Here is a 26,418-nt window from a genome sequence, read left to right as displayed (position 1 = left end):
TCTCTCTCTCTCTCTCTCTCTCTCTCTCTCTCTCTCTCTCTCTCTCTTTCGCCGCTATTGCACAGTTTTTTTCTCGTCTTCTTTGACTTTGGCTTTTTTTCCCGCTATGGCTACGGCTGCGGATGCTGTTGCCGCTTCTCAATATTTACATGTATTTTCAATGGTTGGTTGATCTGCTGGTTGGCTGACTAGATGGAATGAGCGGTCGCCTCTTGGCATGTGTACACAATGTTTTTTTTTTATTTAGATATTTTGATCTCAATTCTCGTTATAAAGTAATGAGGTGTGCATGACTTAGCTTGGACAATTTTTCATCAACACACAATTACTAAGATCAATCGAGTTTATCGAGTATAATCGCGCCATGACTGTGTGGTGACCACTCAATTTTATTGTATGACATTGATTACGATTATATTTTGATATGATGATTTCTCTTGACAAAATTTCACATTAACTTTGATTTCCGATCCTTGTAACAGAAAAAAAAAAAACGAGCTGTAGATCGAGCGGATTAAAAAAGAAAACCAAAGTTGGATTAGAGTGGGGGCCCAGAGAACCGTCGACCAAATTTACCGACACAATTCATGGAATATGCTAAATTATGTTAAATTCGTTGATTCGTTTTCGATATCATTTGGATTGATGGTGAATGGTATTAAAAATTATTGTTTGCTTACACGTCATTTGAACCATCACAACATAATCACAATTCATATTTGAATCACAAATCGTTCGCTCGTGAACGTTGTTTGTACATGATGTCAATTCATATCGTTGGTTTTTCAAAAAGCAGCCATGTGTTTTTCGTGACTTCCGTTTTATTGTAACATTTCTTAAATGTAATTTTTTCAACAAATTGATTAATATTCAACGATATTGTCGCCTTGCTTTATTTGATGTATAGTCCCTCCTAGCAATCCTTCATCTCGTTCACGTTGAAGAGCCAAACGGACGTTGTGCAAGCCGTCTGTGCCGAGTCCGATGCGTTCGATCAATTTTTCGCCACGAAAGCCATTGACCTGCTGGAATAATTCACGTCGTCGAACCGCTACGTCAGGATCGAATTCCCATTCTGTCACTTGATGTACGACCGGAGCACCGACCAAATTATTTTGTATCAATCGCAAAACTAACGATACCGGATCTTCAGTTGCAAATGTTTTCATTGTCACCATAAAACCCACTACAAGAAACTGCGAAACAAACACAGAAAAAATGTTCAACGATACTCTTTTTTCTTAAATTCACAGCTTAAATTCAATTATGTAATATTAGTTTATGTTTCTATGTTTGCTTACAATTGAAAAAAATTTCTTCGTTGCCGTCATTTTTCTGATGCAGGAAATAAAATGGATGAGAGTGTTTAATGGATGTTTCGTGAATATTATTTTAATTGAATTATTATCTGGTTAACTTTTTCGAATTTGTGCAATGAAACTATAAAAAAAAATCACAAGCGTCGAACGAAATGCGTTCGATTCACCAAACCAACTCAACGAATGAGACGACGAATAAAATCACATGCAATCTAAAACAAAAATGAAACATATATGAAAAAACAGCAACTGGCAATTTCAAAAGTAGGTTTTGCGTTGGTTTTTTTTTCTTCTTCTTCTTCTTTTTTATGTTGCAAACTTCATTAAAACTGTGGCAATAAAAATCAATGGCACAACAACGGCGATTCACATTTTTGACCCGTTACAAGCTATTGGATAACAACACCAAAGGTTTCTCATCAAATGGTAAGATTAGGTTAATATTTTCAGTTGAAAAGATACATCAACAAATTAGTTGTGTTAAGAAAATAAAAATTGTCATCAATGGATTCATTAGCCTTGGTAGACAAATTTCAAGATTTAACCAACAAACACGAGCCAAATAATGAACATTTCGATAGGCATTCAACTCAGAAAGTGTTAGTAGATAGATTGCATAGTTAGTAGATGGGTTTATGTATTTGATGTATAATACACGCTAGCTGGTTATATCAATAGAAAAATGTTGAACTTTTTTATTTGTACCCGAAAGAAATCACACTATCGACAAAAGATTACAGCGTGCGAATGTGTGATAGAGAAAACTAAGACTTCCGCTGTACGAGAGAAAAAGACGGGAATGAAAATGCCATGCAAATACCATCTCGATTTTGAGCGATCACATTCGATCGATGAGACAAACACACACAAGTGCATCCCATTCATTGGAAATTTTACATTTTGATAGTTCCGTCATACTCTTTCTACTCGGTTCCATCTCTTTTCAGCCCACACCAAAACGAATACTCCAGAAACAGTTATGAAATCGAAAAGCACTTTCACTTTGTTTGTCTTTCTTTGTGTATGTATCGCATACAAGAAGTTCAGCTCCAGCCAAGCTCAACGCAATCAATGTAACCGCAGCGAATGTGAATGATAAATTTGGTACGTATACACTGTCTTCAACAACAACAGCAACAACAATAACAATCCAAGTATCATAAAGTTATATCGTTGGTAAAGGTTATTTCACCAGCATAATATTAAAACTCTGAGATTGTGAAAACATTTTTAGTATGTGTTGGTTGGTTAATATTTTTTTTTTTTTTTTTTACTTTTTTCTGTCCATTTTCTTCTTTCTCCCTCTGCTAGTCGTTCCATCTCGTCTTACCTGTCTCTGTGTGTGTATGTGTGTGAATTGCTTTTTTCACCTTCGATGTTTGGAACAATTTATATTCAATGCGATTGTTTAGTTTAGCGTGCAGTGTGATCACGTAAACATCAAATTACAAATAGAAAGTAGCAACCGTTAATTCGAACAACTTTTTTTTATCGAAATTTCCGGAACCAAAAAACAATTCCGTTGAAGAAAAGTGAATAATCTAGGAAAATTTTCAAAATGTTGAAAAGAGCTTTATACGCCTTTGTTGTAAGTGTTGTCTAATATTGTGATCGAAATAATTATATTTTTACAGAAAAAAAAAATATTTAAAAAATTTGATTCCCTATTAGATTTTGTGCATGTTTGGACTACCATCAATAATAGCATCAGTTCAGCCCCGTGCACCCAATTTCCAATACTTTGAACGGTAAGTTTGTGCAAAATATCTTAAATTCCAATAAGAAGAGAGAGAGAGAGAGAGAGAGAGAGAGAGAGAGAGAGAGAGAGAAAAAGGCGTGAAATATTGACAAATATTTGTTTAATTTTCTCATTTCCATGTTGCTGTATGTGTATCGTGTTTTTTTCCTTCTGACAATTTGCATGCAATTTGGATCTCCTTGCCATCAAATTAACGCAATTAGGCCAAAGTATCGTTATCCATACTATGATGAAAATGGTCGAGGTAAACTACTCTATGGATACGGTGGACCAGAGCTTTATCAATACAGAAGCTATTCACCATTAGAGGGAATCCACTAACACAACTGACTCAAATTTTAAAACCATTTTTTCTTATTTTAATTCATTCATTCATTTCCTTTTTTCTCTTTTATTGTGAAGTGAATTTTTTATTTCTGTTTTTAAATGTGTAAATGAGAAATAAAATAAACTAGTTTTACAAAACGGAATCAAGTCATTTGTATCGAACATAGTGTTAAGTGAATGAGGAAATATTTTTGTTAAACAACAACCGCTACTGAACTGGGGTGTTGTGTTTAAATGCGGTGGTTTTGGGTTTTTCGATTTGATTTGAATACGTAACTAAACCCGTCTCTTCTGTGTTGAAATGTATAACACGTTGTTTCCTCGAATGAATGCATCACCGTATTTATTTTTGAGTTGACCATTGGCGTACTCTTCTGTTTGATCCAATGCGATGTTCATGTAACCATCGAGGCAAGCCAAAACACCTGAGAATTAACGGAATTTTTGTTGTTGAGTTAATAATATAAATTGAATTATATAATATTTGGCCAATGGAAATCGTGTTACAAATCAAATGTTGATCAAAACGTGATACAATTATGATGATAAAATGAAAGGTGCTCAGATTCATTTGAATATATTTGAATGATAACATCAACAGCCAATTTTTTAATTGTTTTGATTCTCACCTCTATAATCGACACCGCTGTTCAGTTTAACCACCACAGGACGTCCATGGATTTGATTGATGAATTGCGATAATGCTTCCTTTCGTGACATTCTACGAAAATTAGATGTAAAACAATCTGGTTAATAAATTGTTGGCTATGGCTTAATTTTCTATACACATAACCTAAAAACAGTCTTATAAACTTATTTGACTTTTTTTCAAAATATGTACCATTCCATTTCTTTGACAACATTCAATAATAAATATTATGATTTTTTCAAATGCATCTACTTTACTCACATGTGTATGGGCTGAATTGAACCAATTAAGATTTATTGAACAATCGTTTACTCGCGTATCTCCGTGAATAGTATAGCTGTGACTATGAAAGACCAAACAAATAAACATAACATAGCCCTCTGTCGGTGACAGCTGTCGATAACTGAACGTTCAGCATTGTAATGGTGCAATGATTAAGTTAATGTAAGCTATACGTTACAAAAGGTATATTTTAAAAAAAAACACTCAATATTACTCGAAAGAGTGTACTAGTACGAAAAATCTATTTGCGATTATTGCATTTTGTCCTCAGACTTATGATAACATAGTTCTATTCGTGCCTCTTTTAGCCGCTATTAACACACACTACTCTTAGAATAAAGAATTACTCTAAATCTTGGAGTAAACAGCTAAATTCGCTGTTCAAGTTTTTTTTGTATAATTGGAAAATGTTCATAGCAACGGAAAATATTTTATTTAAATAAATATAATAAATGAATATTTTGGCAATTTCTGGTGATCAATGAGTATTTCGTAATTTCTGTGGTTTTTGAGAATATTTCAAGCGATTTTCGCGTTTTTTTTTTTCGTACATATTTTCAGTTGATTTTCAAAGAAAAATAAATAAATAATACTAAATAATTTAAGACTTTCAATTAATTTATCCAATTAAAAAAAAATTGAACTTGTCTTTAATTGATATTAGAGTATGTTTCATGGGATTCTTTGTTAAGAAATCGGAGAGTATGTTTCATTCGACATAAAAACGGTTATCAATGAGAATGTATGTCTTTTAACCCAGCACTTCTAGCAAATTCTTTTCATCCTTTTCGCAATAAACAATATATATATATTTATGATCAAACAATGGAAAATATCAAATAATTATTATTCTTTATTCAAGGATTAATGAAGGATGTCCATTGATTTTTAAAATTTTTGCTAATATCAACGCGGAACAGACTGTAGCTCCATAAAAAAAAACATAAAAAAAAATTTAAATTTCAACTCTAGTTGCTATTTTTCTAATGGCCACGGCGAGTAAACAATCCTAAAAACTTTTTGAAGAAAAGTAAAAGTCTCTAGTAACGTAGTTTTTAAATGGAATTTCTATCGTGATGAATCGTGCAAATGGCTTCGATTTCTGATTTTCATTCATATCACATATTAACGCATTATGTTGAAATAAAGAGAAGAAGAGAAAAAACAATAACTGCTGCATATTTCGTTGCGTGACATTTCGTTCATCAATTAAACGTCGATTGAATTTTAATCAAGCATGCAATCGATTTTGAATAACGAAAGCAAATATGAACACTTTGTGTCAACGGAAAATAGTGGCACACACAATTGTTCATTGTTGGCGAATCAACATCGTTTTTTATTGTGAGCAGAGAGCTTTTGAAAATTGCAAAATAATGATATATTTGAAGGTAGTTTGGGGAAAATTGGACAGAATGAAATTGTAGAAGATTAAAAAAATTTCTAATTTTTCAGTGTATTTTCGGAATTTTGTTCATTCTTTCCGTGGTATTGGGAAATTGTTCAGCAACATTGGACTTATCGAATTTAAATGTGAATGATTTTCAATTCTTCCGTTACCAACAAACACTTCCGAATGGTGAACTTCGCCAAGTGAAGCCGCCACCGCCATCCTTCGAGAGTCATATTCAACATGCTAAAGCAGGTAAATTTGTGGTTTTTTTTCTCACTTCAAATGTGATGATATTCTGCAAAGTGATAAAATCTTGTTTTTAATTTTAATTTTTCTGAAGTGGGTAAGTTCGTGCAGAGGCTATTGTTCGGATACACCGGAGATGATGGTAAAACCATTCCAATGGTGTTTCCACCGACTGTTGATCATTTACGTGAGAGATTTGAACGTCGATATGGGTATCGTGGTCAATACTTGGTCGAACAGTTAGGAAATGGATACTTTCGCCACAGTTCCGGTTACACACCATGCCATACTTGTAGAATTTGATTGGGAAAAATGGCAAAAAAGTGCAGAATTTGAATGAATCTGGTCGATCATCGCGGGAAAAAAAAATACGCTACAAATATTTAATGTTTCAACTACAATGTGTATTGAAAGAGAATGTTTCGTGAACCTTTCCCAGATTCTGCTGTAGTACGATAAATCATGTGCATAACATTTTAAAAGTAATTTATTAAAAAAGAGTGGATTTGTTTACATGTATCAAGTTTATGTAGTGTTTTTTTTTCTTTGAATTCATATGTTTTGTAAGCCCCATAAGATTTTATTTCGATTTGAATTACCATCGTTTATGTTTGTGTTTTTTATACCTATTTCTTTTTTCTTTTTTTTTTGATCATATTTTATTGTAAATAATTTTTTGTTATTTTTTTCAATTTTTACAAAAGCAAGAACACTATTCGTGAATTTCGAATGGAGTGACCACTAGAACGTTAGTTACGCTGATATCAGCAGGTAGAGAAGAAGCATCAATTCGATTGTTGGTTTCTTTTGTTTCTAATTTGCCCACATTTGTAGTAATTTCATATCTTCATCATCTTCAGCTGGTTTTGCTGGAACTAAATTGCAGGGAAAACGAAAATTTCATTACAACCAAAGCATTATGGTTTCATGTCATTCAGTGAAATTACCTTTCTTCTTTTCTTTGCTAGCTGCAGCTGGTTCTTTGATATCGCCAGTAGGCACTTCTGGTAGCTCATGTGTACTTGTACCGACACCCAATAGATCCTTGTCCAATTCTTCCTGTTCGAGCTCTTCGAGCTCTTTCTCCAATTCGTCTTCATCGACGTCTTGGCCTAAATGCATCAAAAATACAAATGAATATGAACTGTTCCGGTAACATAAATACAGTCGTCACAGTGCTGAATCTTACCGAAAGCAACTGGATTAGAAATAGCATCGGATATTTCTCTAGCCACGTCTTGCTGTTCTGCGATATCGTCCATCATATCGTGTACTTGATCGACATCCCTATAAAATTGAAAAAAAAAAGAAGAAACAAACATAATTTCATATCCATTGGAAATTGAATAACAAGTGAATGAGAAATGATTGTGCGTCATACATGTGTTGGTGTGCAGCTTTGAGTGCGTCTGCAGCACTCTTCATATTGGTTAAAACAGCGGTATTTGTGTTGGCTCCCTCAAGGGCTTCTCGCTGCATTTCGATCGTTGACAGTGTTCCATCGATTTGTTGGAGTTGTTTTTCGAATCTCTTCTTCCGTTTCAATGCTTGAATGGCAGCTGTGGAAAGATCAACATAAAATAGAATAGACTTTAACCTTGAAACGAGTTATTGACGATAAAATTTATTACAATCGAATTGCTTTTTTCTTTCTCTCAAACGGAGATCTAGCCAAAGACCAAGAAAATTCCAATGTGGCTCAATCAACTCCATCTATCTAATTAGCATTGTGATGAATGTTATTGTGCGTGTGCACGATGTGTACTGTACCTCGTTTGTTTTTGGTTCCATGTTTCTTGGCTGTTTCTATTTCTTGTTCGATTTTCTTTTCAAGAAACTCTTGCTTTTTGATCAGCATATTTTCTGTTTCGCGTAAATTCTGAATTGCTTCGCCAGTGGTCATGGTGGTTTCCTTCTTACCACCAAACATTTTACTAAAGAAACTCATGTTGACGATGTTTTTTTTTTTAATTCTTGTTACAAATGACCACAAAACAAATCACTAACCAATCAACTAATTTGACTTTTTTTCCAACTTCAGCAACAAATTACACAATCGTTCAATTGCGATGGTTTGCACTTAAAAATTTTGAATTTTCGTCGTGTGATGGGAATGAAAAAGGAATTGAAAAGCTAAGTCAAATGAAAATATGATTCAATGACAATGGTTTTTGCTGCTAGTATGTATTCTTTCTTTATTTCGTTTTCTATTTTTCAAGTATGCGTCATAGCTTAAAGCAAATGTTTTGTCATCAATTGACACTTTATCTCGGATCATAGTGTTTTGTAGTTGTTTAGTTCAATCAAACATCGGGCAGCACCATCGACAAATGTCAAATGCTCATATCGTTTACACCAAACCTCAATAATTTATTGACAATAAGGCCATTGAGAACGTAAACGAATAAACGTTTTACCTTTGAACAATATTGGTTTTCTGAAATAATTCCAAATATATAACGTGAAATAGTTGCGGCCAGCGTGTTTAAGGCATAAAATGGCAAATCGCACGGTGAAAGATGCCAAAAATATACATGGCACAAATCCACAGTATTTGATTGAGAAAATCATTCGGTCACGGATATACGATTCAAAGTTCTGGAAAGAGCAATGTTTTGCGTTGACGGCAGAGTTACTCGTCGACAAAGGTAATTGATATTCCTATTTCTGCATTTACTGGAAGAAATTGTATCTAAAATACGTATGGTTTTTGTATTTTATTTTTTGTTTAGCCATGGAAATTCGATACACGGGCGGTGTGTTTGGCAGTAACATTCGACCCACACCATTTTTGTGCCTGACACTGAAAATGCTACAAATCCAACCGGAAAAAGATATTGTGGTTGAATTCATCAAAAATGAAGAGTTCAAATACGTTCGCGCATTGGGTGCATTCTACCTTCGACTCACCGGCACATCGGTCGATTGCTACAAATATTTGGAACCGCTGTATAACGACAACCGTAAGTTAAGGCATCAAAATCGGGCCGGCAACTATGAAATCATTCACATGGATGAATTCATTGATCAATTATTGAGAGATGACCGTGTATGCGATATAATTATGCCGCGCGTTCAAAAACGTCATATCTTAGAGGAAAATAATGAATTGGAACCAAAGGTGTCGGCATTAGATGACGATTTGGACGACGAGGGCAGTGATGATGAACCAAATCCAGAGGACGAGATCAGTGAGGAGTTGTATGATACAAAAAAGAAACACAAACGAGACTCTGACCGACGGGATGAACGAAAAGAAACGGATAGACGCGAATCGGACCGGCGAGAATCTGACCGGCGTTATGACCGAAAATATGATGATAAAGATCGCAAGAGTGACAAATACAGCGATAAATATTCACGTGACAGAGATTATGAACGATCAAGATACGAATCAAATAGGAGAGACGAAAGAAACGATAGAAATGATAGAAGTGACAGGAAAAGAGATCGAGACTATGACAGAGATAGAAGCGACAGAAAACGACATCGCGATGATGATTACGAGTACAAGAGACGGCATTAGATTAGTCCATCTGAATGATTTATATGATTATTTTTTTTTCTCTCAATAAAACAACAGCTCTTTTCATCCAACACTAAATTGCAATTTATTTCATCTTTGTATCACAAAGTTGTAAATGTGGCTTGGCGTTACCGTCTTCTACTTCTTGGCTATAAATGATGTCACATAGAACACGTTAATAATACGTCGCTTCTTAGTTTCAGATCAGTTTTATTTGAGTATGTTTCGTAATAATTTATAAATATTTTTTTACATTGAGTGGAATGATAAATGTTTATTCGATGACATTTGGCCATTCGTTGCTTATACTTTAGTTTGCCCATGACAAAAGTGTTTTCATATCATCATCGTCTTCGATAGATTTTATCGGAACTAGAAAAAGACAAAAAACCACATTAACACACAAATTTATTGTTGATTTGTTGTATCTTTCTTTACCTTTCTTGTTTTCTTCGACTGCTGGAGCCTTGATATCACCATTTGGCACTTCTGGTAGTTCATGTGCATGTGTACCCGTCGACAATAGATCTTCATCCAATTGTTCTTGTTCCAAATCTTGAAGCTCCTTTTCCAATTCGTCTTCGTCGTAATTGAAACCTTATAGTCAAACAGGAGAAAAAAAAAAAAGGAAATCGTAAGCAACCAAATCAAAATGGAGAAGTATTCTTCGAAACTCACCACCAATCGGAGTTGAAATAGCTTGGGAGATTTCATTTGCGACATCTTGTTGCTCACCAATATCGTCCATAATATCATGAATTTTATCCGTATCCCTACAAAAAGACAACATTTATTTTGGTTTCATGAAAAAATATCTTAAACGTCGAATGAGAACATACAAATTTTGATGAGCTTTTTTTAAAGCTTCAGCCGCCTTTTTCATGGTAGTAATTGTAGCAGTGTTTTGATTGGCATCTTCGAGTGCCTCTCGCTGCATTTCGATCGTTGACAGAGTTCCATCGATCTGTTGAAGTTGCTGCATAAATCGCTTCTTCCGCTTCAATGCTTGAATGGCAGCTGTGTAAGAACAGAAGACATAATATCATTTGAAATTGAAAATAGTGAAATTTGTTTGAATTGTGATGAAATAAGCACTGTCGTTACAAAATTCATCAATGTGAATGTCATTAAACTTTTCCATTAAAATTAATTACAGCACATAGCTTCTATGCAAAAACACGCATTCGTTTCAAAGATCAAAAGTAAAAAATAAGTTCAGTATACCTCTTTTGTTCTTGCTTCCATTTTTCTTAGCTGTTTCAATTTCTTGTTCAATTTTTTTCTCCAGAAATTCTTGCTTTTTAATCAGCATATTTTCCGTTTCGCGTAAATTTTGAATTGCTTCTCCGGTGGTCATCACCGTTTCAGCCTTTCCACCGAACATTTTACCAAAAAAACTCATTGTGACAATGTTTTTGTTGTTATCACTACCGATGAATCACACTTTACAATTGCTTTCACAATTTAAAAAGAAAATAGAAAACAGTTCAACCATGAAAAGAATCTTACAGAAATAATCTTTGATGTTTTGAATGATTGTGCTAACAATCAGTCTAATCACATATACAAAGTCAAACGTGAGTAGAAAATGCAGTTTTGTCACAATAATTTTCGCTGATAGTGTGCATTCTTTCTTCGTTCGAACCACGATTATTTAAACAACGGCGTCTCGTATTTGAAACTACAGTCTTGTCAGTCTTCATTGTCGTTTAAACTTGAATTCGTTCAATGTGTTCAAGACATCGGTCAACCCTGTTGATAAAACGTCAAATATCTACTCTAATATAGCATTGGTTACGGAAAAAGAATCAAATCAAAAATTTACCAATAAATACTGTTTCAACACACATTTCTTGAAATTAAATAAATACGAAAGACAGCATGAATATTTTGGCATTAATTGAATCGTATAGACAGAAAATTTACGACGATTTTTTGGTCTTTTAATTTATTGATTTGGTGGTTTTTAGGTTAGAGATTGGTATGATACGGAAAATTCTCTCTCAAAACTCTTTATCTATTTAACAAAATGCTCCCACACATAGGGAAGAATGTTTGAGTTTCTTAGTACAATGGATTTTTTTTTCGTAAAAATAATCCAAAACTCAGACAAAATTTGTATGGAAAAAAAAATGTTTGTTTTCGAATTTTTATTTTTAATCTTTCAAATTATCATACAAATGGTTCGAGTTTCTAAATTTTATTGAATCTATCATACAGGTGTGCACGGTGGGGCATACTTATCATCCACTGCCGATATAAGTTAACCAATGGAATAATGTATTAATTGCAATATATTTCGATTTCGTTTTTCACAATTAAATTTCCATTTACCCAATTTAATATTACATGAGAAAAAGGTACTCTTGACGGTATGTACTCTATTCTATTTGCGACATAACATCATGTTTCGTAAAATATCGTTGATCAGCTGGTAATTCGTTCGTAGTTAGCCGCCTCTTGTCGTCTACTTCGAATGAAGAATACGATTCTGCAATAGAAATATCGAAAATTAGAATTAGAATTAGAATCAGAGCCCCTTCGAACAAAATTTCATTGTAATTGTAATGAAAGCAGTATTTAAATGCTGTATTTGCTTACGTTATCAGTATAATACAATAGAGGTAACAGATAGCGCTGAAGAAATTGAATGCACCCGGATATGTATCGATTGTATAGTTATAGATAAATCTGCAATGCAAAAAAAAAAAAATATCGAGAATTAGAATAAGAATCAGGATCTCTTGAACAGAATTTAATTGTAGTTTTTTTTTTTTAATGAAATCAGTGATTGTGTGTCGCATTTGCTTACGTGTAGATCGGAGCGGCTCCGATTGGTGCTAAAGATTCCTAGAATGTGGAAGTTAAAAATACAATAACAGATAATATCAACATTCAATTTCTTCGTATTTTACATCACGTATCACCTGTTTTTCTTACCATTGATGTTGTCATTGAGTAGATTTTGCCAATTTCGCAGGACGGTACCAAACATGCCAAATATGCACGGCACATTGGTACAGCGACTCCCTTCAGCATCACCATTATCGAAGCTAAAAATAGAACGATGCTTATTAATTGTTGGATTTGGATGGACTTGAGTAAAGTGTGGTTTGATTCGAGGAAATACGGCATACCAACGTATAATTCCCAGCTGTAGTCGGCCAATCCGACAACAATGTACTCAAACATTGCACTGAAGTAGCCAAAAATTGCCATCAGAATTTCAGGTATGCCAAACATTTTGTTGAGTACATAAGTTCCAAAAATGTTGCCAAACACTTGGCAAATCACATTGAACGCCGTATAAAAGTTATAATCTGTTATCATCCATTTAAATTTCTCTCGCATAAACAAAAAGCTAAGTGCCACCGATCCCTCTAGAACAAACATCGTTGAGGCTAATGCGAGAATAATGAGCCAAATAAGAACCCGACCGTTGTGCTCTCGTCGCTTGAAACACGTATGAAATAGATCCGCCACGTGCTTCCATTCGAAAAGCGCTTTAAACTTGGCCTAAGAATACAACATTATTATTATTGCTTGCGTAAATTATATTAGATGATTTAAATTACCATACGTCCAGTTTCTTCCGTTTCGTTTTTAATACTTTCTTTGACAAACATATACACGCAAATCAATCCCAATAATGAACACAACGTTGACAATCCGAACACCACAGACGCTGAAGTTAATTTGTACAAATTTCCACTGCTCAAAGCACCCAAAAGTAGACCAACGAAAACGGCTGCCTCCATTCGTGCCATTCTGTAGGAAAAAAAAAAATTGTGTGTAACAAAACCCATAAATTGAATCAAACATTCGTTCGACTGGAATACGTTAAATCTCACCTAAATGCACGATCTCTTTCGAACGTAACATCACTTATGTAGCAAAAGATCCCCGTGATTAGCGCGCACGTACCGCCAAGAAGTGACAGTGGAATGAATGCAAATAAGTAGTACCATGGACTAATAATGAAAAACGATGACGGTATTGATATTGCACACAGTAGTGCATAGGCCAAAAAATATCCTAATAAACAAATTTAATGAAAATCAAACGTTTAACGTTAAAGAGTTTCAGTTGTGTTACAACAAATCAACTCACCAAAAAATGTACTCAGCAAAATCGGCCTACGACCAAATTTGTCTGACCATGGTCCAATTAGAAAACTTATAAATGCAGGAATGATACTTTCCAAAACAGCACGAGCCATAAATATTTTCGATGCATATTCTTCCAGCTCTACTTCTAATTCCTGCATGAAAACAACAGAAAAATATATATATATATATATTTCACATTCTGGAGTTGGATCTTTTCGGAAAATCAGGGCAAATAAGACAAGAAATTACCACAAGATCATCTGGTATCTTTTCGTTTGCAAGTAAAGTGCACGTTGATTCATTGTAATTTAATATACAGCTTTGGTATAGTACTTGATTCTGGAAAACAGTTCCCGATAAATTCCATGAGAAGAACAGCAACAGAACCGGTAATTCAAGTGCATACGTATTGGTTGTTCGCGCATGTTCAACGGTTGTCTGGTTAATCGTCGGTTGAACGGAAACGGACGGTTGCTCATGTTCTTCGTTGGCATACACAATTGGATCGGTTGGTTGAATTGCAGCCTTTGCACTTGGAATGTATTCAGAATTGGTAGCCGCCATTTCGGTCTTTTTTTCTTTTTGAGAAATTGATTCAATTAGCAATTCAATACATCGTTTAGGTGAACATTGTCACTGGATATAATATCTGAAATATTGAATAATTGATCAAAATGATAAAGCCTTTGAATATAACGAATCAAATCGGTCAGTGTTACAAGAAAAATCAGTAAAAACCACACTTTGAACATTTCAAAACAGTTTTAATCAGAATTTTATCTAAAATTCATTCAAACTTAGCCATAAAAAGTGTTATCATTAAAACTAGATTGACAGTTTATTTATCCATAAATGCTATCATTGGATCTTCATCGCGTCGTCGTTTCATGAGATATGCTTCGACCTCTTCCTCGGATGGTTTTTTCACTTCGTACATACTATTAAATGGTCGTTTTCGTTCATCCATTTGCAATAGTCGACTTGCTTCCGAATTGTTTCTATCCTCGGCTTCCAATGCCATTTCTAATTCTGATTTTTCTTTTTCCTTGTTTCTTGATTTTTTCTTCTTCTTTTTGTTTTTCTTCTTTTTCTTTTTGGATTTGCGTTCTTCAACACTTTCGCATGACTGTGATGAGTCGCTGTGTTCTTCTTCTGGTTCTTTCGATTCTTGTTCATGATTTTCGTCGGAATCGTCAGCTGATCTACGTCCGATGTGATCGTATGCAGTTGATGTTGATGTTGACATTGACATTGACGGTTTTGCAGTTTGTTTTCCGTTTTCGCCTACACAATATGAATTTTTGACGTATGAATGGCAACATTTATAGCCCCAAGCACCTTCACACCAAAACGAGCCCCATACGCTCGTGTGATTATTGATGTAAACATCTTCTTCATATCGACTACGATTGGTTTGTTTCTCATTGCCTTTTAACACTTTGCCCGTTCGCGAATATTCAACGTATTCTTCGGTCTGAGCGAGTAAAAGTGATTTGGGCGGCGCTTGTAGATGTTCTTCACCACCATATTTACTGAGAACAGTGTCTTTTGTTTTCGATTTAAACTCTTCTTTTTTCTTTTCATATTCTTGCTGGAGCATTTCCAATTTGGTTGGTTCAGCCAGCAAATGGACATCGACACCTTTGCCATGTGCTTCCCATGCAAAAAGCTGTGCCGTAGCATGCTTATTCGTATCGCCACTATATCGCACGAAATTCTCACCAGAAAATTCAAGTTCAGTGGGATCTTTTTGTGGATTTGGATTATCACGCATAGATCTGGTTTTTGGATCGTAGTACGCTGAATTTGGATCCAAATTTCGCAAATATTTGGCGGTATCTTCACGAATACGTAGATTTCTGACGGTGATCCGTTGTTTGGAATCGACTTTAGTGCCAGGCATGTCTGCTCCATCCGCATACTTATCACCATCTTCTTCTTCATCGTCATCGTTATCGTCAACGCTTCCAGGCTCGGCATTTCCTTGATCTTTTAGTTTTTCGGCCTTAAGTTTCTGCTTCGCTTCTTCGACTTTTTGGTATTCTTCGATAATTTCACGATGAGCTGCCGGATCATAGCCTGACCATCTATCACGTTTTCCATCATAGTCCGTTACGATATTCGGTTGAACGAATTCATCATGAGCAACCACTTTGCCAGTGTATTTAGCACCGATTTTACGTGGCTTTTCGAAGCAATCCTTTTTCTTGTGTGTCATCGCACCACAATTCTCACAAGCTCCTTTTCGGAATTTCGTAATTACTTGGCTCGTATTCACACCACGATGGTACCATTCATTTATACCGGATACACCTTTATCTTGTTCATCTTGTGGCCGTTGATGTTTCAGTGTTGGTCCTGCCGCATTGTAGTACCATGGCGCATTTGAAATGTATTGTGGAATGTGTGGATTAATATCTCGACCCTCTTCATCGACGGCGGCCGGTTCTGTTCCAGCTTTACGTGCTTCCTCTAGTTCTTTTGCTTTGCGCCAATCTTCTCTGGACTTTTTCTTTGGCTCTTCATCATTGCTGGCTGCATCGCTAAGTAATTGTGACACAGGCACACGAGGTGTCGACGAAAACGACATTATTCCCTTTGTTCCCAGTGAATTTCACTTTCTAATAGTTTATCATGTATACATTAACAATATTTCAACGACAAAAATAAAAAAAACACTATGCTATTACTGAATATTCCGTTTTGCTATGCGTAGTAAACAAGGTAAACGTTTTGTCTTGTATGGTTCGCTCCGAATATTTGGTGTTGGGAAAATGGCGAACAACTGTCACTGATTGTCAAGTCACTAGTTAAAACGAAAACATTACACCAAAACAATGAATACATTCAAAAAATGGGTACGTTCAAAATATCTGTTTATATTTCATATGGGTATCTGAACATAGGCAATAATTTTCATCTAGTCAATTTTGTTTTTTTAATTCCCATAACATCAATCGATAAGATTGCAATTTTTTAAAATTAAAATCTATACTAATAAAAAAAAATTATTACATGATCGAGCTTATCATTTTCAATAAATTTCTGTTCAAAATAGAGTTCATGCATTTGATTATGCGTCCTAAATGATTTTATTGTAGAATGCAACAGCATTTACTGCCACCGAATCACGTTTAATAGAATTAAAGTACGGCCGACGCAACGACCGATGAAACAAAATCTACAAAAACACTTCTATCATTGGGAAGTTCGATAAAAAAAAAAACAGTTTGAACCTTATCACAAAAGTTGACACGCGCTGAATAAAACTATGTGAGCATTAAACCACCACGATATCAAAATCAAATATGTACATATTCACGACAATTTCGAATAAAGAGGAATTTTCGAACATTGATAAAATCGATTTAGGCTTTACCGATTCGTGCGATGCAATTTCAGCTGCAATTCATTTTATAATGAAAATACTTACATAAAAAAACCGACGAAAATTGGTCAGTGGGATGGTCTCCGGTGTGATAAATCGCTTCAATATACACTGTTCTAATTAGGTCTTAGCACAGAATAAGTCATGCATTCTGTCGATTGCGCTTTGGATCCAAGGCAAAATGCAAATATCAGCGTTATGTGTGAAATCAAAACGCAAATCACTGCACTTGAATAGAACTGGAAGATGTCGTCGTTCGCATTGCGTCCCAAAAATTCATGGGCTTATCTATTATCTTAATGCTCAATTAATGAATTGTGAATTGCTTCTCAGCTGCTCGTCAATGAAAAAAAAAAAATCAAACATTGATCCAGTAAACAATATACAAAAAAAACGGCAATCGAAAGAGTATTCACGTCGTTCACACTGAAGTAACAAAACAAGACCGAATTCCGAGTAGAATTGTCGACATTTTTTGTTACGTATTTTTTATTCACGGGATATTATCGACGTAGAGAATTAAATGAAACTAAATAGCAATATCAACAAACAATTGACGGTATGTATTGGATATTGCTGTAAGTGCAATTTAATAGAGGTAAATTCTAACTACGACCCATTGAAAACAAAACTGTGTAAACGTTAACACTCACAACTAAGAGCGAGCGTTTGAATGTGTGCGAAGCGTGTGTATGTATTCGTGTTGGTGTGTCTGTATTTGCGGAAAACTAATGTGTGTGCTGAAACTAAAACAAAGTGTATGACAATTCGTATGTTGATGCCTTCCCAACACAAATACTTGAGCACATCAGCTCGCTCAGTGTTTCGCTACGTTTATAAACAAAATCATATGTGTTTGAAATGATACAAAACCAACCAAATTCGTTTAATTACTTGTTCAAACTGAATGTTCGGCTCCAGGAATTCACACAAAAAACAAAAGTAGTTCATGAATATGGAACGAAATTGCCAAACAAAGCCAAATATTGTGTTTATTTTATGAGATGCCACCAAAATGTATTCATTTTCCATTCGAGCCGCACTCCCCTCGTCCACCACAAAATTATTTGCATTTAAAATATTCATTTGGAGAGAAAAAAAAAATACCCGTTGCAGAAACAGATGCAACGTTTGTTTAAAACTGTTGCTTAAAATGACCTGGATGTCATAAGTTTTTTTTTATTCTATTATAAATGACTAAAACAGTTGCGTTTAAATATTACAATAGGCTTAAATGAGTTAGGTTCCGTTGAACGTGTGTATTTGTTTTCAGTTATCAAAGGATATTTGTCGTTTCACTTTTAAGATATTCGAATTTGGGCCGGACATCAATTTATTGGGCTTATTCAAATTGGTAACCGATCGCGACTTATCATTGTAGGGGCTTAAATTTTTCTGGTTGCGACCTGAGAAACTCACATTGGATAATGATTTTTGTGCCGATTTTGAATCGTGATTCTCACGCAACGCACTTGTGCCCATATTACTCTTTGAAGAACTATTTGTCAATGGTTTGCGACCATTGTCATTTTCATTGCAAGCCGCTAAATGGTCATTCGTTATCGATTGAGCACTTGAATTCAATTTGGTCGCCGTTTCCATTCGCATTAAATATTCATCGCGATTGATATACCCGCTTAAGCGTTTGACTACATTCGGTTTTGTGCTGTTTCGTGTCTTCTCTTCCAAATAGATTTCATCAACCGTCTTCCCTTGAAGCACCCAAAACACCAAACGATCTGCAAGCCTATTTTTTGTTGTTGTAAAATACTATAGTTTAGAATTGCGTTTTTTTTTTTTTTGGAATTTCAGAATAATGATTCAGTTGAATGTCTTACCGCAACATTGTTCCACTGGTACTTTCAGTTTTTGTTGGCAATGCTTCCAAATACAGCCGTTTCACCACCTTTCCCAAATTGGATGCGTATGAATGAAAGTTGGTATGTGTTGAGGTTATTGCCTTCTTCTTGAGCGCCGTCGATACGGCCCATAATAATTTCTGTTTGTGGCTAGCTGATAGCTGTTGGCTTTGGTACATCGAATTCTCGGATGCCGCTTTATGCAATGTGCTACTATGATGTTCAGTGCGCTGAAATTTGCTACGATGCGGTTCCATATTTTCATCGTCGTCTTGCTCTAGTCTTCGCTTATAACTTATTGAAACATCACTGCTCGTACGGTTGAAGTAATTGATTCGTTCACAATGATTTTTCTTATTTGAACTACTGAATGAGGTGGAACCACTCGCACTGCTAGCATTCGATATATTTGAAATTGATCGCTCTAAGCGACGCTGCGGTGAGAAAAGTGCTCGTTTCGATTTTTCACGCCGTGAAATATCCGATGACATTGACGATGGTGCTGGATTTTTTGCCTCTTCCTGCGTTGGACTCAGAAATAAGGCACGTTTTGACGTTTCACGTGTAGCTGTAGCAAATTTTGGCACAACTGGCACCAGTTTTTTGGCACTCTTCTTGAGTGATCCTGGTGTTTTACGACCTATTTGATTTTAAATTTAAAACATTCCATTGAAATGATGCAGGATTTGCGGGATTTTATTCAATCAAAATACCTGGCGTTCGTCGATTTGCTAACCCTCGCCGCTTTGGAGTAGACACTTTTTCTTTACGGCTCAATTTTCTAAGGAAAAGGAATTCGAAAAGAAGCAAGATGTAAATAGATATCTAAACTACATAATCAATTTTGTTTAATGTATTCGGTTTATCTTTTATCAACCGCAGAAGCACCACAGAATATTTTTATATGGACAACTATAATAGCAGATCGAAATTGTCAAGTTTTTACTCACGAAGTATCAATGACACATGTTTTTCGTCCTAATTTCGACAAATTTGAAAGTTGTGACTGAGACTGTAAATTGGCTGATGAGAAAATAGCTCGCCTTCTCGCCAAATGGCTCAAACGATTCCCCGGAGATGCCATCCTATAGGAAAATTCAACATAATATTCTTTTGAAATTAAACAAACAAAATGTTTATAAATAAAACTAATAAAAAATGAAAACATACAATTTGCGTATTGGTTTCTTCTTTGCACTCGTTGCAATATTGTAAGTAAATGAAGTTCCAGTCTCTTGACCAACGTTTCGTTCGACTAATTTCATGTACATCATTTCAATGTTTTCGGTGTACTTGGTACGATTGTAATGCAACCCATGTGCATTGACTCTCTCTATTTGTGGCCATTCCATGTTTTCTAATACTTTGGGAATTATTGGCAATGGAATTTCATCACAAATGCCCGACTGTTCAATGTTCTTCTTGTTGGAATTGTCGGAATCCATGAGCGTTATATTTCTTTTGTACATGGATAGCAAATTACCGATATCATGTTGAATGTATGTCACCGATGGAGGAGGCAAAATGCCGGATAGCAAGCTCTGTATGCGCCTGCTGATCGCTTTCTCCGTCTGTTCAATACATTTACCCGAAACATTTTCTTTTTCGTCATCTTTGATCGACGAAAAGCTATCGTTCACATCGACAGTGGAATGTTGTTGATTCTTGTCGGTATCAGTTTCAGTTTCCAAGTCATCATCATCTGAGAATAGATCGGGTGAGCGTTCGTTGATGTGTTCGCGGTTTGTTTCCATTTGTAGTTGCCATTCCAAGTCACTTTTGTCACTAGCATTCGAGATGTTCAAGTCTTTTTTATTCCCTTTACCAGACCTGTCCAATTCGTTGATCGAACGGGTCGTTTCGTTGGTTGGTTCGGATTTCAGTTTTCCATTAAAGGAGAGATCCTTCAATTCAGTCTCAGGTATATAGCTTGTGCTTGATATCGCATTATCCACGGCATTGTTGCTGTTTTCATTCACCGAAAGTGTGTGTGGATTGCTTGATGTTTTAATGATTTTTGCAGCACTCGCTCGGCTTGACAGCTCCTCTTCATCAGAAGAATTGGGTTCGATTGTAAAACGTGATACATTGCACAAACTTTCATCATATTGGACATTCACTCTTCGTTTCACATCTTCGCTGTCCATTTCGGTTCGGCATCGAATATCTTGATCGGAAAACTCTTCGGATGTGATCGTTTGCGCTGAACCACAACATTCGGTGGATCCAATCGCTCGTTTCACCAACGAACCTCCGTGGTGAGTTCCATCGTTGCTTTGTTCTGGATTTTCCGGAACTCTTTCACATGGCAGAATTTTGTGTGTTATTGATGTAGGAGTGAAGCCGTAAAAGTCAGATTCTTGACTTGAACTGACCATTGATGACAAAGTTTCGTTCAGCCGTTTGCGTTGCGAATCTTTGTCTGGTGTGTATAAACTATTTGCCTCAGGCGGAAAAAGGAAATCTCTCAAAGCTGTTCCTTTTTGAAAATCCCATTCAACGTTTAACGTAGATACACATGCATCGCTTTGTGACTGTAAAAGGGGTTATCAAATAAATTCAAAATGTGACATAGAAAATTGTGCATTCACATTTGTATCACTTACACTACTGCTAGTTGACGGCTCTGTTTCGTAACTATCGTTTATTTTAAACATATCATTTCACGCGCTCCACAAAACGTTTTATGGAAAATCTCATAAATTTTGATCTAAATGGAGCAAAGAAAAGGTAAAAAAAATCATTTACACTATGAACATGTTGACGACGACAGAATTTGTATGATCATAAAACATGAAATTTAAACAAATTCAACGCAATAGAGTTGGCACAAATTTAATTTAAAAAAAAAAACATTTAATCAAAATAAATCCATTGAAAATATTTACAAAATGGAATTTTTAAATATTTTTGTTTCAACAAATCATAAGTATGAATGAAAACAATGCGCGAAGTAATTGGATTATTATAACATCGTGACATCAGCAATGGCGCTCATATGGCGCGATAAAATACAATTAATCAAAATTCAATGACATTTTCATGTAATACATTCCATTTTCTACATTTGCTCGAATTCTCCGAAATGATAAAAAAAAAAATTAAACCAATTCCAAAAACCAGATGCATTTTTTTTTTTGATAATTTACGTTTTTACTTACAGAAAATTTCGTCGTTTTATTTTCTTTCCCATAAAACCAAACAAATAGCGCCCATCAATATTTTTTTCGTATGTTATGCTGTGTGCAATTAAGTGATTTATTGCTTGAATATTCACATCAAGCAAAAACACCAACTGACGGAAATTCTGTGTTTTTTTGCACAAAAAAATCACTGATTAACTGGAATTTTCAATTTCAATTAAATTTTACTCAAAATAAAGGGAAAAATAATCTCTACGCGCATCAAGCGAATGCCAATACAGTTGCACGGTATTTACTGCGCAGACCGAACGCCCTTACGTTTAAATGTAAACTGTCAAAAATTCCACACTCACGTACGGTGTAAAGTAAAGCGCCAAATTTAGCACACACACACACACACACACACACACACATTTGCGCCTGAATTTCGTATTACTCAATATTCGATAGAAACTGTCATATTTTTATGAAAAAAAAAATAGAACAAACACGAAAACTTCAAATGAATTTTGAATTTAGAAGCAAATTTCGTTTTCTACATAACATATATTTATTTTGTAGTCAATTTCGCTCTGTATTTAATGCGAATTTGAACATACTTACTGATACTTCGAACAAACTTATGAACATTTGAAATGGTATGGAATGACTTGACACTTGCTAACTCCGACTTAGATTTAAGAAAAGAAAAATGATCAAAAATTATAAATTACAAGATTATAAAACAAAATTTTAGTTTATAAAATGCATTTTTATGAGAATATATCATTTAGCATGAAAACCACTTTAACTCTTACGTTGTTAAGTACTCGAAATATTGTGTTAAGTCTTGTTATGGATACATATGTATGTGTAGCATAAACAGTGTGAACGACAGATGTTATTGAACACAATTGACTGAAATGTCAAACCGCGCTTCTAAAAACTTGAAAAAATGTGAAAATTTTGAAAATTGACTGAATTTTTTTTCCGAAGAATCGAGTTCAACCAACGACATTCAAGTATAAAAGACATTTTAAAAATGTCCGATTCCGAAAAAACGACCGTTTTTTCACCAAACGTTCAAATTAAAATCAATAAATGGAAAGTGCGCGAAGGTTTTCAGGTTAATAACAATCAATTAATATTGTTGTATGAATTGACAAGCGGCAACGATACCGAAATAAGGCGCCTAAAATCGACCAAATGTGGCGTTGTAAAAAAGCGTTTCTACAAAGAGGGTGATATTGTCGAGGCCGAGTAAGATTGTTAAACATGTGTTTTGCTGAACAATTGGATGCCATTGAACGGATAAAAATTTTGTTTATGTTTTAGAAAGCCTCTGCTAGAGCTGAGCGACTGTATTCATGCAACCGTGATCAAAGATATGTGCGCTGATTGTGGCGCTGATCTACGTCAAGATGATAACAATGCACAAACAGAAGCATCCGTTCCGATGGTGCATTCAGTTCCTGAACTCAAAGTATCACATGAATTAGCTCAAGAGCTGGGAAAAGCCGATACAGTTCGCTTATTGCAAGACAGAAAGCTGGTGCTGTTGGTTGACTTGGATCAAACGGTTATTCACACAACAAACGATAACGTTCCAAACAATCTCAAAGGTGTCTATCACTTTCAATTGTATGGACCAAACTCACCGTGGTATCACACACGATTGCGACCGGGCACCTTTCAATTTCTCGAGAATATTGCATCATACTTTGAACTACACATTTGTACGTTTGGTGCAAGAAATTATGCTCATACGATTGCACAATTTTTAGATGAAGACGGAAAGTATTTCTCACATCGTATTTTATCAAGGGACGAATGTCTCAGCGTCACATATAAAACCGATAATTTAAGGTATATTTTATTGTTTGTATTTATTTAATGTGTTTTGAATTTAAAATTATGGAATTTTATGCATTCGATATCGAATTCTAGAGCTCTGTTTCCGTGTGGCGATTCGATGGTTTGCATTATTGATGACCGTGAAGATGTCTGGAATATGGCAACGAATTTGATTCAAGTCAAGCCTTATCACTTTTTCCAGCATACGGGCGATATCAATGCACCGCCTGGTATGTCAAAACATGAACTTGATGGAAAAGGTGTTGATTTTGGAGGTAATATTTGGTGTTTATCTAATTATTATGTGAAATGTTCTTTATTTAATATTCGAAATATTCGTCACATTGCAGACTTCAATAAAAACAAAGCATTCAATACTCAAAAGAGAAATGAATCATCCGAAGTGCCGTCATCTTCTACTGAATCGGTAGCGGGCTGTTTCGATGGAGCTGATCAACCAAAAGAGAGTTGTAAATCTGCCGATTCAACAACAGAAGAAAACGTCGAAAAGGTCGAAAAGGTCGACATAGACAAAGAGGAACCTCCAGCCGAAAAGTCTAATGATGAAGCTACCTGTGGTAGTTCAGAAGACAAAGACAAAGACAAAGAAGAAGACAAAGATGAAGACAAACCCGAACCAGAACCTAGTGAAATCGAAGACCAAAAATTGGATTCAGATAGCACAAGTAAATTAAGCACACACGAAGAAAATAGCGGTGGTGATGATATACTGATCGATGTCGAAGATCCGGACGACTATCTACTTTATCTTGAGTCCATTCTAATTAAAATTCATTCGAGGTTCTATACGCATTATGATGAAACCAAACAGGTAAATATTCGGGATTACTTTTGGGCCATAATATTTATAATAACACTTATGTTATCGTTTTAGATACCTGATCTGAAAACTCTGCTGCCGAAGATCCGTAGTGAAGTGTTGATGGGTAAAACGTTGGTATTTTCGGGACTAGTACCGACACAAATCAAATTGGAAAAGAGCAAAGCGTATCTTATTGCACGAAGTCTAGGCGCGAATGTAACACAACAGTTGACGGATGAAACAACACATTTGGTGGCCTCAACGCCTGGTACATTCAAAGTGAATGCCGCACGAAAAATGTCGAAAATTCACATCGTTTCGCCAGATTGGTTATGGACGTGTGCGGAAAGATGGGAGTGCGTCGAAGAGAAGCTATTCCCTTTGGATTCAAGAAAAGCCTTCAAAACAAGACAACCACCGGCGCATTGTCACAGTCCAGGTAGATAGAATACAAAGCTAAATATAAGTGCTTTAGAACACTCCCACAATCGATTCCATTTTTTTCTCATCAATTGACAGAACACGTGGTGAATTACAGTAATTTAAATGATGCAGATGTCTCGAGCTCAGAACAATCAACATCAAACGCATTACCACCCAAGTTTATGGATACGATCAACCCATTTTTGATGTTCTCACAGGGCGATTTAGAGGCAATGAATGAAGATGTAAATGAATTAATTGAATCAGACTCAAGTGATGAGTCGATTGACTTAGGTAAAGCTTTATTGGTCTGATTGATTTTTCCAAATTTAATGAAACCAAATACAAATTGTAATGATAAAAATGTCCGCTCAATCAGAAAATCCACCACTGAATAAGGATCTCCGAAAAAGGAAGCGCGAAGAAGAAGACGAGGAAAGAAAGCGAAAGATTTTTCAGCCTGATGCTAGTGAAGAGCAGCCAGAGTGCGACAAAGAGTCGAATTCGTCGGTCAGCTCAAATAAAAGTGACACCGATGACGATTCTCCAGTGGATAAGTTTCGACGTGGTTGTGATTTACCTTCGGATTTAGATATGGGCGACAACAGTGCAGACTCATCAAATAACGAAGGTTTTGAAGATGATGGAGATTGGAATATGATGGGAGCGGCACTTGAACGGGAATTTTTAGGATTAGACTGATAGCGCGTATCGCCTCGGACTTTATCGATTTTAGATTGTAGAACAAACAAAAACGTTACGTTGGCTTATGCCTTTGTTTGTGCAACAAATAAAAATTGGCAATCGTTTCAACTTCAAATCATCCAGTCAATTCAACCATTCATTCATCTATCATTAATTTATTCATTAAGTTTACTTGAATGAATGCTGTGTAAATAAGCGTTTTGATGGCGTTTTCGAAAAATTGGTCGCAGTATCGGCCCCCCAGCAATTGAAGCGATGTAATTTAGAGAAATAAATAGCATATCTTTTTTTTATTGAAAAAATTATTGAAATCAATTTTTGTCTTGATATACACTACCGTGCAAAAGTTTGGAACCACTAGGTATTTTTCATACAAATTGACCATTTTTGGTGGACTCATTAACATATTTCGGAAACACCTGCAATCTTGATATTTTGTGCATAGTTTCTACAACGTTTCAATAGTAAATCACAGAGGTTTCATCAAAAAATATTCATGAATTTCAAAAATATATCAATTTGAATTTGATCTGTTTTAATCTTCATACAAATTTGATCATTTTTCACACAGTACAAATTCAAATTGCTACTCAATGAAGCAGCGGACTTGTCGGCACACTCGTGGATTTAGCAT

General features: G+C 35.3%; 12 protein-coding genes across 14 annotated transcripts in view; 5 read left to right on the top strand and 7 right to left on the bottom strand.

The window, feature by feature from the left end:
* The window catches only part of LOC129575647 (peptidyl-prolyl cis-trans isomerase 5-like), an 89,580-nt gene that overhangs the window by 37,469 nt on the left and 25,693 nt on the right, over positions 1-26,418 (top strand). The gene's annotated exons all lie outside the window — the stretch shown is intronic.
* On the bottom strand, positions 808-1,923 carry LOC129575651 (uncharacterized). Its single transcript, XM_055459534.1, has 2 exons — positions 1,302-1,923; positions 808-1,196 (listed from the first exon to the last, which is right to left on the bottom strand). The coding sequence occupies exons 1-2, from the start codon at positions 1,329-1,331 to the stop codon at positions 864-866; spliced, it is 363 nt and encodes a 120-aa protein (XP_055315509.1). The 5' UTR covers positions 1,332-1,923; the 3' UTR covers positions 808-863.
* LOC129575655 (uncharacterized) lies at positions 2,267-3,421 on the top strand. Its single transcript, XM_055459537.1, has 4 exons — positions 2,267-2,423; positions 2,732-2,907; positions 2,991-3,067; positions 3,282-3,421. The coding sequence occupies exons 2-4, from the start codon at positions 2,878-2,880 to the stop codon at positions 3,397-3,399; spliced, it is 225 nt and encodes a 74-aa protein (XP_055315512.1). The 5' UTR covers positions 2,267-2,423; positions 2,732-2,877; the 3' UTR covers positions 3,400-3,421.
* Positions 3,162-4,473, bottom strand: LOC129575652 (U6 snRNA-associated Sm-like protein LSm6). Its single transcript, XM_055459535.1, has 3 exons — positions 4,316-4,473; positions 4,035-4,126; positions 3,162-3,830 (listed from the first exon to the last, which is right to left on the bottom strand). Exons 2-3 carry the CDS (start codon positions 4,123-4,125, stop codon positions 3,682-3,684), a joined length of 240 nt encoding a protein of 79 aa, XP_055315510.1. The 5' UTR covers position 4,126; positions 4,316-4,473; the 3' UTR covers positions 3,162-3,681.
* On the top strand, positions 5,288-6,307 carry LOC129575648 (uncharacterized). Its single transcript, XM_055459531.1, has 3 exons — positions 5,288-5,727; positions 5,792-5,981; positions 6,070-6,307. Exons 1-3 carry the CDS (start codon positions 5,605-5,607, stop codon positions 6,276-6,278), a joined length of 522 nt encoding a protein of 173 aa, XP_055315506.1. The 5' UTR covers positions 5,288-5,604; the 3' UTR covers positions 6,279-6,307.
* Positions 6,445-8,251, bottom strand: LOC129575645 (charged multivesicular body protein 4b-like). Its single transcript, XM_055459525.1, has 5 exons — positions 7,746-8,251; positions 7,357-7,534; positions 7,165-7,262; positions 6,923-7,087; positions 6,445-6,850 (listed from the first exon to the last, which is right to left on the bottom strand). The coding sequence occupies exons 1-5, from the start codon at positions 7,921-7,923 to the stop codon at positions 6,789-6,791; spliced, it is 681 nt and encodes a 226-aa protein (XP_055315500.1). The 5' UTR covers positions 7,924-8,251; the 3' UTR covers positions 6,445-6,788.
* Positions 8,325-9,572, top strand: LOC129575641 (pre-mRNA-splicing factor 38). The gene is made up of 2 exons (XM_055459522.1): positions 8,325-8,623; positions 8,708-9,572. Exons 1-2 carry the CDS (start codon positions 8,473-8,475, stop codon positions 9,499-9,501), a joined length of 945 nt encoding a protein of 314 aa, XP_055315497.1. The 5' UTR covers positions 8,325-8,472; the 3' UTR covers positions 9,502-9,572.
* On the bottom strand, positions 9,695-11,219 carry LOC129575646 (charged multivesicular body protein 4b-like). The gene is made up of 5 exons (XM_055459526.1): positions 10,726-11,219; positions 10,341-10,518; positions 10,180-10,274; positions 9,940-10,098; positions 9,695-9,873 (listed from the first exon to the last, which is right to left on the bottom strand). The coding sequence occupies exons 1-5, from the start codon at positions 10,901-10,903 to the stop codon at positions 9,812-9,814; spliced, it is 672 nt and encodes a 223-aa protein (XP_055315501.1). The 5' UTR covers positions 10,904-11,219; the 3' UTR covers positions 9,695-9,811.
* On the bottom strand, positions 11,637-17,687 carry LOC129575632 (tetracycline resistance protein, class C-like). Of its 2 annotated transcripts, none has more exons than XM_055459508.1 (10): positions 17,044-17,687; positions 13,860-14,259; positions 13,612-13,762; positions 13,353-13,536; positions 13,077-13,269; positions 12,639-13,017; positions 12,442-12,554; positions 12,314-12,351; positions 12,103-12,192; positions 11,637-11,992 (listed from the first exon to the last, which is right to left on the bottom strand). In XM_055459508.1, exons 2-10 carry the CDS (start codon positions 14,172-14,174, stop codon positions 11,929-11,931), a joined length of 1,527 nt encoding a protein of 508 aa, XP_055315483.1. In that variant the 5' UTR covers positions 14,175-14,259; positions 17,044-17,687; the 3' UTR covers positions 11,637-11,928. The 2 variants fall into 2 exon arrangements, with proteins under 2 accessions (XP_055315483.1, XP_055315484.1); XM_055459509.1 differs by having other exon boundaries at positions 13,860-14,188; positions 17,044-17,634.
* On the bottom strand, positions 14,348-17,045 carry LOC129575631 (pre-mRNA-splicing factor Slu7). The gene has a single exon (XM_055459507.1). The coding sequence runs from the start codon at positions 16,198-16,200 to the stop codon at positions 14,449-14,451; it is 1,752 nt and encodes a 583-aa protein (XP_055315482.1). The 5' UTR covers positions 16,201-17,045; the 3' UTR covers positions 14,348-14,448.
* On the bottom strand, positions 18,109-22,886 carry LOC129575627 (uncharacterized). Of its 2 annotated transcripts, none has more exons than XM_055459501.1 (9): positions 22,798-22,886; positions 22,600-22,670; positions 22,019-22,453; positions 21,464-21,567; positions 20,028-21,391; positions 19,808-19,942; positions 19,571-19,638; positions 18,837-19,497; positions 18,109-18,745 (listed from the first exon to the last, which is right to left on the bottom strand). In XM_055459501.1, the coding sequence occupies exons 4-9, from the start codon at positions 21,512-21,514 to the stop codon at positions 18,268-18,270; spliced, it is 2,757 nt and encodes a 918-aa protein (XP_055315476.1). In that variant the 5' UTR covers positions 21,515-21,567; positions 22,019-22,453; positions 22,600-22,670; positions 22,798-22,886; the 3' UTR covers positions 18,109-18,267. The 2 variants fall into 2 exon arrangements, with proteins under 2 accessions (XP_055315476.1, XP_055315475.1); XM_055459500.1 differs by having other exon boundaries at positions 22,604-22,670.
* On the top strand, positions 22,843-26,086 carry LOC129575629 (RNA polymerase II subunit A C-terminal domain phosphatase). Its single transcript, XM_055459505.1, has 7 exons — positions 22,843-23,239; positions 23,315-23,845; positions 23,927-24,108; positions 24,184-24,665; positions 24,729-25,095; positions 25,176-25,373; positions 25,459-26,086. The coding sequence occupies exons 1-7, from the start codon at positions 23,022-23,024 to the stop codon at positions 25,779-25,781; spliced, it is 2,301 nt and encodes a 766-aa protein (XP_055315480.1). The 5' UTR covers positions 22,843-23,021; the 3' UTR covers positions 25,782-26,086.

Source organism: Sitodiplosis mosellana, unplaced genomic scaffold, assembly GCF_009176505.1.
Source record: "Sitodiplosis mosellana isolate CC-2019 unplaced genomic scaffold, AAFC_SMos_1.0 Smas_scaffold_6167, whole genome shotgun sequence".
NCBI classification, from domain to species: domain Eukaryota; kingdom Metazoa; phylum Arthropoda; class Insecta; order Diptera; family Cecidomyiidae; genus Sitodiplosis; species Sitodiplosis mosellana.
The sequence above is the reverse complement of the archived record's forward strand: the minus strand, read 5'-3'. Positions and strand labels throughout refer to the sequence as shown.

Coding starts and splice junctions, on each gene's coding strand:
- LOC129575627 (XM_055459501.1), bottom strand. CDS start 21,514: ATGTTTAAAATAAACGATAGTTACGAAACAGAGCCGTCAACTAGCAGT. Junction 19,498..19,570: donor AGCAAATCGACGAACGCCAG/GTATTTTGATTG, acceptor AAAATCAAATAG/GTCGTAAAACACCAGGATCA. Junction 18,746..18,836: donor ACCAGTGGAACAATGTTGCG/GTAAGACATTCA, acceptor AACAAAAAATAG/GCTTGCAGATCGTTTGGTGT.
- LOC129575655 (XM_055459537.1), top strand. CDS start 2,878: ATGTTGAAAAGAGCTTTATACGCCTTTGTT. Junction 2,908..2,990: donor GAGCTTTATACGCCTTTGTT/GTAAGTGTTGTC, acceptor ATTCCCTATTAG/ATTTTGTGCATGTTTGGACT. Junction 3,068..3,281: donor AATTTCCAATACTTTGAACG/GTAAGTTTGTGC, acceptor TAACGCAATTAG/GCCAAAGTATCGTTATCCAT.
- LOC129575651 (XM_055459534.1), bottom strand. CDS start 1,331: ATGACGGCAACGAAGAAATTTTTTTCAATT. Junction 1,197..1,301: donor CGAAGAAATTTTTTTCAATT/GTAAGCAAACAT, acceptor TTTGTTTCGCAG/TTTCTTGTAGTGGGTTTTAT.
- LOC129575648 (XM_055459531.1), top strand. CDS start 5,605: ATGAACACTTTGTGTCAACGGAAAATAGTGGCACACACAATTGTTCAT. Junction 5,728..5,791: donor AAATAATGATATATTTGAAG/GTAGTTTGGGGA, acceptor CTAATTTTTCAG/TGTATTTTCGGAATTTTGTT. Junction 5,982..6,069: donor TATTCAACATGCTAAAGCAG/GTAAATTTGTGG, acceptor ATTTTTCTGAAG/TGGGTAAGTTCGTGCAGAGG.
- LOC129575641 (XM_055459522.1), top strand. CDS start 8,473: ATGGCAAATCGCACGGTGAAAGATGCCAAAAATATACATGGCACAAAT. Junction 8,624..8,707: donor AGAGTTACTCGTCGACAAAG/GTAATTGATATT, acceptor TTTTTTGTTTAG/CCATGGAAATTCGATACACG.
- LOC129575652 (XM_055459535.1), bottom strand. CDS start 4,125: ATGTCACGAAAGGAAGCATTATCGCAATTCATCAATCAAATCCATGGA. Junction 3,831..4,034: donor CAGCGGTGTCGATTATAGAG/GTGAGAATCAAA, acceptor GTTAATTCTCAG/GTGTTTTGGCTTGCCTCGAT.
- LOC129575629 (XM_055459505.1), top strand. CDS start 23,022: ATGTCCGATTCCGAAAAAACGACCGTTTTTTCACCAAACGTTCAAATT. Junction 24,666..24,728: donor ATTATGATGAAACCAAACAG/GTAAATATTCGG, acceptor TTATCGTTTTAG/ATACCTGATCTGAAAACTCT. Junction 25,096..25,175: donor GGCGCATTGTCACAGTCCAG/GTAGATAGAATA, acceptor ATCAATTGACAG/AACACGTGGTGAATTACAGT.
- LOC129575632 (XM_055459508.1), bottom strand. CDS start 14,174: ATGGCGGCTACCAATTCTGAATACATTCCAAGTGCAAAGGCTGCAATT. Junction 13,763..13,859: donor AGATACCAGATGATCTTGTG/GTAATTTCTTGT, acceptor GTTTTCATGCAG/GAATTAGAAGTAGAGCTGGA. Junction 12,555..12,638: donor CAGCTGGGAATTATACGTTG/GTATGCCGTATT, acceptor TTCTATTTTTAG/CTTCGATAATGGTGATGCTG.
- LOC129575646 (XM_055459526.1), bottom strand. CDS start 10,903: ATGAGTTTTTTTGGTAAAATGTTCGGTGGAAAGGCTGAAACGGTGATG. Junction 10,519..10,725: donor TGGAAGCAAGAACAAAAGAG/GTATACTGAACT, acceptor GTTCTTACACAG/CTGCCATTCAAGCATTGAAG. Junction 10,099..10,179: donor TATTTCAACTCCGATTGGTG/GTGAGTTTCGAA, acceptor TTTGACTATAAG/GTTTCAATTACGACGAAGAC.
- LOC129575645 (XM_055459525.1), bottom strand. CDS start 7,923: ATGAGTTTCTTTAGTAAAATGTTTGGTGGTAAGAAGGAAACCACCATG. Junction 7,088..7,164: donor TTCTAATCCAGTTGCTTTCG/GTAAGATTCAGC, acceptor TGATGCATTTAG/GCCAAGACGTCGATGAAGAC. Junction 6,851..6,922: donor TAGCAAAGAAAAGAAGAAAG/GTAATTTCACTG, acceptor CCTGCAATTTAG/TTCCAGCAAAACCAGCTGAA.
- LOC129575631 (XM_055459507.1), bottom strand. CDS start 16,200: ATGTCGTTTTCGTCGACACCTCGTGTGCCTGTGTCACAATTACTTAGC.